We start from the raw sequence: 12,508 nt of genomic DNA, 5'->3' as shown, positions 1-12,508 counted from the left end.
TAATTTACACAGTCACATCCTGGTGTAAGATTTATCAGAAAATCGTAGGAAGTTCTAGTCATTCTTAATGTCAATGAATGGATCCAAACCCATCTTTCAATGTCCCGTGGATATGTGTGGTGTCAAAACAGAAGACAGTGGGCAGAAAACAGAGATTTTAAATTCCACATTTAAAAAGTATTCATACAAGAGGATATTACCACACTAGTGTTTTACCACTGCACAGAATTAGTTCCTTTCCTAGCCCATATTTATCAAGAACTGCTTGTGGGGTGATAAGCATAAAATCAGTATTAGAAAAGGCAAATGGGAGACTTAGATTTGTTGGAAGGGTTCTGGAAAAGTGCAGTGCACCTGTAAAGGAAATCACATGCAAGATTTAAGTGTTTGGAATCATTATAAAGTAGACATGATAACAGACAACAAATACATTCAAAGATGTACTGGTGTGACATAACAGGTCAGTACAGCACATACAGAATTGTAACAGAGAAGCTTGCAGAATTTAAGTGGGAATCTTTGAAAGAAAGATGATACATTTCTCGCAAAACCCTGTTGGGCACATCTAGAGAACCAGTATTTTGAGGTGACTGTGTGATTACTTGCTACCAACAATGTATATCTAATGTAGGAATCATGGGAATACAAAATAAGAGAGATAAGGGTCTGTACAGAGGCATTTAAATAGTCCTTAATCCCTTACTCAAAGTGCAGGTAGAATATGAAAGAAAATCAATACTATTGGTACAACGTCCCAACCATGTCCTGAACACGGGCTTGTGGAATATTTATGTGGATGTAGAAGCAGAAATTCTATGCCAGCAACTAATGTGGAGCAACTGATGGCATCATCGGTACCCATCAACTCAATCAAAAGCATCTAGAACTCACTAATAAACACCACGAGAAGATCATATTATTGCAAATTCCTTTCTCATATTTAAAGAAAGACCGATGACGTTCTGGAACAACTAACTAGGTATATCATTTGTGATTACAATATGCCTGCCAAATAAGTACACTGTTTCAAAATAGTGTACAGAAACACAAAAAGGTGCGTGTATTATCAAGTTAACCTATATAACAGCTACCCAGCTGGAATGCATCAAGAGTCTGTACCTGTCATCACAGTTGCTCATCTTACTTATGGACAACTTCACATGATACCTGCAATAGAAATACTTTATACCTTGTTCTACACAGATGATGTCATGGACATTGTTTCAGCAAGACAGCGATAAGACTAGGCATGTTATAATAGTACCACTCAGCAAGACAGCGACAAGACTAGGTATGTTATAATAGTACCACTCTGCTTGGACTCTGACTAAACATAACAAAAATTGAGTACTTGGAAACAGTTCCTACCCTTGGAATGTTCCAAATAAACACAGCCTGGATGTGATTACTGGAGAACCCAAGGGTAATGTGTGGAGGAAAAAAATACTTCAAGACCACAAAAATATATGTGGCATGTTATAATAGTACCACTCAGCAAGACAGCGACAAGACTAGGCATGTTATAATAGTACCACTCTGCTTGGACTCTGACTAAACATAACAAAAATTGAGTACTTGGAAACAGTTCCTACCCTTGGAATGTTCCAAATAAACACAGCCTGGATGTGATTACTGGAGAACCCAAGGGTAATGTGTGGAGGAAAAAAATACTTCAAGGCCACAACAATATATAAGAGCTCTACTGTTCTGTTGAACTGTAGGGTATTGAGTGCCAGTAATAATGATGGCCATTGAAAGCCACCTCCACTCTATGGAAATGCTTATTCTACAGGGTTATTACAAATGATTGAAGCGATTTCACAGCTCTACAATAACTTTATTATTTGAGATATTTTCACAATACTTTGCACACACATACAAAAACTCAAAAAGTTTTTTTAGGCATTCACAAATGTTCGATATGTGCCCCTTTAGTGATTCGGCAGACATCAAGCCGATAATCAAGTTCCTCCCACACTCGGCGCAGCATGTCCCCATCAATGAGTTCGAAACGGCAAGGCTTCTGCTTTAGCCTTTTCCGTAAGATTTTCCAAACCGTCGGCTGTGGTACGTTTAGCTCCCTGCTTGCTTTATTCGTTGACTACCGCGGGCTACGCGTGAAACTTGCCCGCACGCGTTCAACCATTTCTTTGCTCACTACAGGCCGATCCGTTGATTTCCCCTTACAGAGGCATCCAGAAGCTTTAAACTGCGCATACCATCGCTGAATGGAGTTAGCAGTTGGTGGATCTTTGTTGAACTTCGTCCTGAAATGTCGTTGCACTGTTATGACTGACTGATGTGAGTGCATTTCAAGCACGACATACACTTTCTCGGCTCCTGTCGCCATTTTGTCTCACTGTTAATGACTGGCGCGGAGACTATAAGACACTGTTATGAATCTTAGACAGGTACACATATAGTCTATATGAAATACTTTTGTCTGCAATAATGTGGTTATGAATGTCACAGTTCATCATAAATTCATTCTTGCTGTTTATCACAAATACCATTAGAGAGTTTAAGAGTACCTAAGTCCCTGAATAGACTCCTGGAAGATGTTTGGCTATCAACTTTAGATAATATTGTTACTACAAGCTCCTGTAGGTTAAATACTTTCTTGATTTTAACTACATTGCCACAAAAGATTAACCTAGAGAATATTAGTGAGTGAAAATATGCTAAATATGCTAACAGTTCTGTGACAGATCAAAATTGTGGGAAAAATTCCTTAGTGCTAAGAATACAGAAACAAGATTTTGATTTACTTATTCATAAAATATTTCCATCACATCGCAATTTGTTATCCATTTGGATGCCTACGAATTTCATGCATGGCGTTTAGTTTGGTCGGTGATTATTGTTTTCTACTTCTGTAACTGAAAATCGCATTCTTTTCTTTGGAATTGTGTAACATGAGTCTTTAAGAGATTGTGGGTTAATCTGTGTACTGTGAACCACTGATAAATCTATTCCATAATTATTTCTGGTGTGATATACTTGGTACTGAACCTTGCATGGATACCATATGCAATATTTAAATGAAAGTTCCACCAACTGTATAGATTGTTTATTCTACTGTATAATTACGATTTCAGCTTGGCTGTTTTGAAGTACCCAACTGAATAAATACAATGGACCAGAAGGTATATAACATCATGACATGAAATGTAGGATCACAAATTTATAAAATTTTTTAGAATTCAAAAATTATTGAAATCATGTTACTTACATGTTATGCATGATTAGACATCTTTAAAGAAAGTCACTGTCAAACTATGTTAAATTTGTTATGTAATGCATGTGCCACAGAATATAAATCAGAACACATTCACAAAGTGTGTGTCAGAAGTGGAACAAACATGACTGACATATGTTTAGTATGTGTGTGTGTGTGTGTGTGTGTGTGTGTCGTTTACTGGCAAAGGCTGTGGCCAAAAGCTTTATTACTGTGCAAATTTCTGATAAATGAATTGTATAATTCATTTATGTATCTGTTACCATGCTGCTGCGTAGTGGACATAAGAGATAGGTTGTCTGTCACATCACCCAACTCGGTACAGCTCTAGATGAGCATGTGCATGGTCACACATAATCGGCAAAAGTTGCATGACACCATGATTGTAAATAATATTTTTATTAATGACCTACCGATTGGTTGTGATCTACTTGCTGGTAGAGCTTGCATTTCCAGACTGTTTAAATTTTCAGCATTGTCAAAATATATGGCTTAATTTTGAAAAAGATAAGCTGTATTACCTATATGTATAATATTATACCTTACATATCATTATTGCTGGCATAGAAAAAATATTTACAATTGCAGTGTGTGTCTATGTCATACTGTAGCTCCAAAGATGACAGCATAGTACTGTCAAAACCAGTCATCACTTCAAAATAAATATTTAAGCGAGACCCTGGCTCTGAAGTATTTCTTCAAATATTACCACCCTCAGTTCCACTATGTTTGTAAATTTGACAGTGCGGCTTTAGATAATGGCACTTGCACATGTATCGACTGGTTCTGATAGTCATTTTATGGCATAGATACTAGTATACGACCACCAACTCCAGTATCTCAGGCCGGCATTCCGTCCCGAAATGCTGGAGTTGGCAGGTGTGTGTGTGTGTGTGTGTGAGGTGTGCTTGCTTGTATGAGTTTGGATGGCGAGTGTGTCTCTCTTTTACTGACAAAGGCTGTGGCCGAAAGCTTTATGTTAGTGTCTTTTGATTGTGCCTGTCTGCAGCTCGATGTGTCTTCTTTACAGTAAGTAGCAATCTGTCTTTTCCTACATTGTTGATATTCCTATTTGGAGTTCACATATTTACTACTGCCATGAAGATAAAATGAGACTAATAATGTAACATATAGTGACATAAAAGCAATCATTCTTTCCTCCTGTCTCTTGAATGCAAAAAGGCCCAGATGATTATTAAAATAAACAGTCCCCTATGCCATGCACTTTATGATGATTTGCAGAGTTCAGATAATCTGCTACGTTTGATGCATTTTGTGTGAAACAGCCATACTGTAAAAAGTGATAGACAGGAGGAATCTTAATTGTTGCTAAGTTTAATTATTTACAGCTTTGTGTCAATATATTTCATACATTTTGGATACTGATAAAATTTTCATCTGATGCAAGTTCCTCACAGACACTATTATACGCAAAAAGTCTGAGATTCTAACTGACACTTTCTATCAACTTATTAACTCAAAACACAAATCATAATGGTCCAATCATACTTCCCTGTGGCATAGATAAAATGACTGCTGTCTGCAGGTGAAAGGATTATGTGTTGCATTCCACTACTCAGGGAGTTTTCAACTCTACCACAAACTCAGTTAGATATACTGCATGAATACATTTTCTTTGTATGCATTAGTGTGGTACAAAACGGAAAGTCTTAAAAAAGTCTACAAACAGTGAATTCACTTAATTATTTCTTTCCAAGGTTCTTCGAAGCCCATGACTGATATTTGTAAGTTGTTCCATGTGATAATGATTACCAAGGAGAAGATAAATCTACACCAGGTCCATTATCATGTTTGAATTCAGAATAAATTCTACTCTTTTATTACAAACAGCAAATAGAGCTAAGTGAGATATATCAGCAGTTCTGTTGTCTTTATTGTAGACAAGTGTGTCCCATATGTTTCTCCAATCAATGGGACTAGATCTCAGGCCAAGGATCTGCAATAAATTATTACTGAGAGTGGAGGTAATTTGCTTGTAAATTTGTGTACTATCTGACATTGACTCCGTCAGGACATGAGTCCAAATATAGACTTACAGGAATTTGAGCAACTTCTCAACACCATCAGTATTAAATATTATACCATTCTCCTTTGCATCGCTTCTGCAATTGAAGTGTGTCAGAATTTCTTTGTTTTCTTTACAAATGAATCATAAACAACTTTAGATTTGCTTTTACTTATTCATATGCCTAGGCAATAATTTTTGTGCTAGTATCAGCCTTTATAAATTACCGAAATTTCTATAGATACTGCAGAGGTCTAGTACGAACATTTGATGATGGTAGGCATTGAAAGTTTTGTATCCCCATCAGTAGACATCACGATGAAGGCAGACGAGTTGGCATGGGTAGCACAGTGGTACAGAGCAGAAACCTGACATGGAGGGTGCATGTGAAAAATAATATGGGCAGGGCTGCTGGTGGAGGTGTTTACACATGGGTGGCAGTAAGCCATGCGGGGCAGTGCTTACCTGGAGTTGTCATCGACGACCTCACCTTCAGCATTGTGCTGCATATTGCTGCTGAATTCTTAGCCATTAGCCGTCTGTGCCTGCCACATGCTGAGTCATTCCTGTGCCTGTCCCTAGATGTATTTGGACTCTCAGCTTCCTATAGACTGTCCAGCAATGAGGAGTTTGTTTCCCTCTGATAGGAGTCTGTTACCTAGCTATTAACAAGCCACGATCAGCCAATGAAATATCCACAATGACTGAATAGTGTAGTGACGTTGTCATGCTGACACAGAAACTAAAGTGGCGACAAAAACAAGTGTAATGCCCCCCCCCCCCCCCCATTTTTCCAATTTGCCTAGTGTTAACTTGTGCTGCCACAGAACAGGCATTTATGCAGCACTGGCAGGAACAGTTGCACCTGCAAAAAGAGCAGCAGCAACTGATAAACCAGAATGTGGACTCACTTCATGCCCTTCGAGTGGCACCGAGGAAGGGGGGGGGGGGCTAAGCAGCTACTGTGCAGTGTGCAGTTTTCTTGCACACCAGCCATTCCCAACACCATTTGCTGGTTTGAATGAGTCAATGAGAAGGTAGAAGAATTACCTGTACTGGTTCCTGTTGCATCGACAGGTAAGGCATATTGACAATCCAATTTATAAGGCTGTCTTCTTGTCCAGCAGCATGGGTTTATATGAAGTTGCCCAAAATTTGAAGCCGTTCACTGAGCCTGGGAAACTCCCCTTTTATGAATTTTGTCAGTTGTTTATGCAGTATTTTAGACATCAAACTCTCTTGGTGGTGGCACAGTTCAGTGTTTAACCAACATCACAAGTGCTATGGGTAGTTGTACACACTATGGATCACGGAAGTGTAGAGCCTCTCACACGAGTGTTGTCTTGTGTGTCCCAAATGTGCCACCCCTTACTCAGACTCACTAAGTCAGGATCTGTTTGTCATGTTAGCTCATGATCTGAAGGTTCAGACTAGGGCGTTGGTCTTCTCCGACCCTTCTTTAGCCGAAGTAGCCCAGGAGGGATACCCTTTCTGATAGTGGCAAATGGCACAATTAATGTACACGGTAAACAGCCTCTGATAACCTGTGGGCCTTGCCTCCCGCTGAGTTGCCTTGTGTTGCCGCAGTTGACGATTCTGGTGCCGTGTCATCTCAGAGCTGCTGCATCCCTGCCTCTTGCAGCATTGTAATTCCTATCAGGGTCCTTGGTGTTGTTCTCCTTCTGCTCACTGGGTGAGCCAGTGGTCCTGACCCGATTGTCTATGTTGCATGTTCGCCAAGACTGCCTCCATGTGAAGACAGTGTGCAGAATATACCATCAGATAAGCCATTTGGAAACTGTTTGTGACCATCAGTATGCCATGAGTCAGCCATCGAATACTCTAAAGTTTTCACTGGACTGTGGGGCATCCGACACCCCACACATCTCTTTGAAAAAAGAGGAAGTCATCCTCATTAATTTACAGGCTTTTGGGGTGTCCGGAGTTGCACCGGCCACTCTATCAGGTCTGTCTCATTGTAAACAGCACATTCCTTTGCACAGGCAATCTCTGTCTCTGTGTGTTATAAGAATGGGAATGCAAATTTACATTTTTAGTGGTCAATTCGCTGTTGGCACAAAATATCTCCTGGCTAGATACTTTTTCTGTTTTTGGATTCCATACCAATGACAAACTGCATTTAGTGTCTCAGCCTGTTCCATTTCACAAGTTGGACTCCTTAATGCAGTCACACAGCCCACTGAATGAGAATACCCTGGGTCGTGTGGAAAATTTTGAAGGATATATTCAACTTAAGCTGTCAGTGGTACCTAAATTCTGTTGCCCATGCCCAATTCCATTCACCATGCACAACAAGGTAAAGGCAGAGTTCCATTGTTGTCGGGATCAAGGTATTGTCTCTCCAGTTTCGAGTCAGTGGACCACCTTTCTGGTGGTGATTCAGAAGCCCGACGGCGATGTGCTGCTTTGCAATGATTTTAAACTGAACTTCAACACACAATGTGTCATGGATTTATATACAATTCTGCACCATGTAGAGTTATTGGTAAAGTTGTCAGAGGGCCAGTATTTTTCCCCATTGGCTTATGTGATGCTTACCTGCAGATGCCATTGGGCATGGCTTCTCAGACTTTCCTGGTCCTCAACATCAGTTTAATCGCTTGCCCTTTGGAATCTCATCTGCACCTGGAATTTATCAGCAGTATTTGGAGCACGTGATTCAAGACACACCCTGTTGCAGCAATTATCTTGATGACATCTGGGTAACAGGCCCTACTCGGCAGGAGCACCTACGAAACCTACAGTCAGTTTTGCAATGCCTCCTGGAGATTGGCCGTCATTGCAAACTGGAAAAGTGCAGTTTTCTCTTCTAAAAACTGCAATTTTTGGGACACGTGCTTAGTAAAGTTGGTCTCGTTCCTGCAGACAACCACATCAAGGTGATTGTCAACCTGCCAGCACCGAAATGAGCTCCAGTCTTTTTTGTGCAAAATTTTGTATTATATTGAGTTCATTCCCCGGGTCGCACACACCTGCCAGTTTCATAACTGGCTTCACCAGAAGGGTATTACGTTTGTCTGGTTTGCATACTGTCAACAGGTTTTTCAGTCTCTCAGTAAGTGTTTGTGCTTTGCTCTGTTTGGCTCCTTTTTACAATGGGTAAACCTTAACCCTTGCCTGTGACGTATTCCAGTATGCCATTGGTGTCGCCCTCTGCCAATTGAACCCTGATGGCACTAAACAGCCCAACGCTTATGCCTGAAAGACACTTTCCACTGCACCGTGTACGTGTAACTATTCACAGGTGGAAAAGGAGGTGCTAGCTTTTATTTTCGGAGTGAAGAAATTAATGGTGTTGGTTTCCTTATTTGGCTCTCATTCAAAGCTGCTGGATAAGACTGCCCACCAATTGCAGAGGTGGGCCCTCTTTCTCAGTAACTGTTGCTATGTTTTTTTTACCCAGCATACCGATGCTGGTGGACTGTCAAGGATACCATTGGGGCCTGATCCGGAGTTCAACCAGCAGGAGGCCCCCATGTTCGCAAGGGTGTTGTCTTGCAGCAAACCCCGTTGGATTTTCCATCAAATGCCACAGCTAATGACCCACTTTTCCGGAAAATCATTTTGGCTGTCAGTTGTTTGTGGTGGATGCCAGCAGGGAGCAACGGACCCACCATGCAAATCAGCTACATGTGTGCCCTATTGGGACATCAACACTGCAGTCTTCTCGTCAGCCAGGTGGCAGGATTTGGGTGAGGGCTCACCTTGCTGCACCATGCTTCCTTGTTGCCATCCCCTCCGTGTCCTCCTGTCACCTGCAGCCTCAGCCCCTCCTCCTCCTCCTCATCCTCATCTCCCCCCCCCCCCCCCACCCACCCCCTGCCAAAACAGTTGGATTTGTCTCCACTGCTACCTTGCACACCTTGTCAAGTGCTTCACCTTTAGCCGTCTGTGCTTGCCACATGCCAAGTCATTCCTGTGCCTGTCTCTGTGTCAGTTTGGACCCTTTGCTTCCTGTAGATTCACCCACAGAGTGGGTTCATTTTCCACTCATGGGGTTCTGTTCCCCGGCTATTATCAAGCCACTTTTTGCCTGTGAAGTACCCACAATGACTGTGTAGTGTAACAGCATTGTTATGCCTGTGTAGATACTAAAGAAAGATTTGGTTACTGTCCAGATAGCTAAACATATTATGTTGGATATGTGTTCTGTCTTACTTTGTATCATGCAGCAGATGCTTCTTAAGAAGTATCCTGACATTGTCTTTGTAGCAATGCTATTATTCTGGCAGGTGTATGTTTTTCTACAGTTTGAACCACTGTTTATTTCATACTTGTCATGAAGTGCATCAAACAGCTCATTGCTTGAACTAACTGACTCTAGCTGCAGTAAAGCTGTTACCTTACAATATTTAATTTACTGAACATACAGACTTTCCTGCCTCTTTTTCCCCTTTATGCCTTGTTAATTGTTGCTTCTACAACTGCATCAGTAAATCCAATCAATGTACACATACTTAGGGATTTCGAGTCTGTTGTTGCCAATATTCCTTTCAAAAGAGAGCTTTCTGCACAGTATAATAGGGGGTGCAATCTTTATTAAAAGCATAATAGGTCAAGATATGTTGTAAAGTCATACAAAATCACATAGTAATTCATAGTAAATTTGTCATTAACTACACCCGACCGAGCGAGGTGGCGCAGTGGTTCGACACTGGACTCGCATTCGGAAGGACGACGGTTCAATCCCGCGTCCGCCCATCCTGATTTAGGTTTTCCGTGATTTCCCTAAATCACTCCAGGCAAATGCCGGGATGGTTCCTCTGAAGGGGCACGGCCGACTTCCTTCCCCATCCTTCCCTAATCCGATGAGACCGATGACCACGCTGTCTGGTCTCCTTCCCCAAACCAACCAACCAACCAACTACACCAGACTTAGTTTCATAAAACAAAAAATGTGCTTCTGAAGCTCGGCAACACAAATTACTTTATAAAAGTCTGAAACTGCTACAGACATATGGTGATTTTTAATAATTCCTTTACTTTTTGGTGGAAATTTGTAACAGACAAGTAGTGAAATTATTAACACAAAATGTGAAGCATGAGAATATCATTGTTGTTTATCATCTTAGATTAGCGTTAGTAAGAAAATGGCTTTTTATTGAAGTTTTTGTCACACTGAGATTTATTACACTGTTTATCACTAACATTACTCCTTCCTTTGCAATGGCATCTAAGTTTGGTGTTAAAGCTGTATATGGCCAATATGATCCAAAGTCACCCCAACCCAGGTCATCAGCCAAAATCAAAACAATGTTTGGTGTCAAGCCACTTTTTATTGCATCAACAGAATTTGTTGTATCCTGTGACAGGTTTATATCTGGTGAATCATAATCTTCAGCAATGAAATAGCCTGATGTATACACACTACTGAGGTGCGGGTTAAAAATCATCACCAGGAACAATATCACATTGAATTTGTACTTCCAGTGGCAATTATTTGCACACATTCTTCTTGTGGTCAACTACAATGAGCAGAAAAGTTGCTGAAAGCAAATTAGAACACTGTCTCTAATAATCTGCTAATGCCATTTTTGAAACAGTGCAACAACATAATACTTGCTATACACACATCATTACACACACTCATATGTTGACAATATACAGCATTAATTTTACAATCATTAAAATTGATACAAAATAAGCAAATATTAATACATAACAGCAACAGTTTGAAGAATACTTTTACTCCATAAAAATACTGTTACAGGGCTATGGGACACTGAAAAAAATATACAAGGGACGAGATAAGAACACCCTTATTCACAGGTACTAAAATTTTCTTATTTAACTGAAACTAATATGCTTTATGGCAGTGAAAATTAAATGCTATTGAAACATGTGAGTTGAAATTTTAATTTTTGACTGATTCATGTAAAAGCTATGGTAACATACCAACTGTCATTATTCACTGAAACTAAACTGACACTAAAATTGTATTAAATCTTACTTACATGTTATGATATAGAAATGATATGTTTAGTGAACTAACACAGATCTCTCAACACTCAGCACTATTTTTCTGAAGCTGAATAATTGACAAATTACAATTATAAAACAAGAGAGTCAAGAAATTCTCCTCACTGATCACTAAGCGCTGCTGTGCACCACATAATCATCATCTATGAAGCGGAATATATACAGTTTCTTGATAGACTTATCTGATTTCACACAGCAAAATGTGTCCTTTGAAACCCTTGACCTGGAAATGACAAAGAACTTTTTACTGATACTGGAGGCACATGTTATCTGATAACAACTCTTGTCAAATACTTTACACATATTGAACAATCAAACTGTGATTTTATAGTAATTAATGTGCACATTATCAGATAAAAACAGTAATTAGAAAGACCCACATCCACAGGAAGTATTAAATACACTCACAAGTTTCCGATAAGTGTTATCATTCAAAAACTGAATACAGGAAACGTTTAAGATAATTGAGAATCCACTTATGAATTTTTTCATACATTATTGGAGCAGTAGAGCCAACATCAAACCATCTTGTCAACTCTCCTTCATGATGTTTTGATCATATAACTTTGTGCCCCATCTAAGGTGATCTCATGTAGGGGAAGAAATATGAGCTTCCATTCTAAAATTGACTAATCTTCACCAAGAATCATTTGGAACATGAATTCTGTGTGCCAAAATTGGAACTATACTGATTTTTGTCACCTAAATGCTGGGAGCAAATTGCAGTGTCTTTCATTCACAGAAAGTATAAATTGAACAGACCACTTTTTCAATAAAAGAAAGATGTGGAAAGTGCCTGCAGCAAAATAAGGGATCCACAAAAAAGATGAAGTGTTTTCTAACATAAAGTTAATTACAATAACAATTTAGTAGTGAGGCAAGTATGTCACTGAGAGATCTGTGTTGTGAAAGACAACATTTGATGTCTTTCGGGGGAAAATCCAATAAAACAAAAACGAAAACTACAAGTGTGCGAAGCTTGTAGCCCAGCCAAAAGGTTCCAGAGCTTCAAATTAAATCATTTATTGATATGTACATATATCATGTTCTGTAAATCCTATCATGAAAGAGAGCCTTCTAGAATATGGAAAACTGAAGTTCTATATTAATAGGCAGAAAAAGCCCTCAAGACTACTTCTGTAAAGTACTCTAAAAGTTCAAATGGTTCAAATGGCTCTAAGCACTACGGGACTTAACATCTGAGGTCATCAGTCCCCTAGACTTAGAACTACTTAAACCTAACT

General features: G+C 39.7%; 1 protein-coding gene across 2 annotated transcripts in view; it reads right to left on the bottom strand.

Moving 5' to 3' along the window:
• Positions 1 to 10,793: 10,793 nt before the first annotated feature.
• LOC124590307 overlaps positions 10,794 to 12,508 on the bottom strand; it is a 108,619-nt gene continuing 106,904 nt past the window's right edge. Inside the window, exon 11 of one of the 2 annotated variants that reach the window (XM_047131640.1) lies at positions 10,794 to 11,487. In XM_047131640.1, the coding sequence (XP_046987596.1) occupies positions 11,453 to 11,487 (35 nt within the window). In that variant the 3' untranslated portion in view covers positions 10,794 to 11,452. The remainder of the gene's footprint in view (positions 11,488 to 12,508) is intronic. The other variant, XM_047131639.1, reaches the window with a different exon arrangement.

The sequence above is a fragment of the Schistocerca americana genome, chromosome 2 (genome assembly GCF_021461395.2).
Source record: "Schistocerca americana isolate TAMUIC-IGC-003095 chromosome 2, iqSchAmer2.1, whole genome shotgun sequence".
NCBI lineage: Eukaryota > Metazoa > Arthropoda > Insecta > Orthoptera > Acrididae > Schistocerca > Schistocerca americana.
Note: the sequence above shows the minus strand (reverse complement) of the source record. Positions and strands in the feature narration are given on the sequence as shown.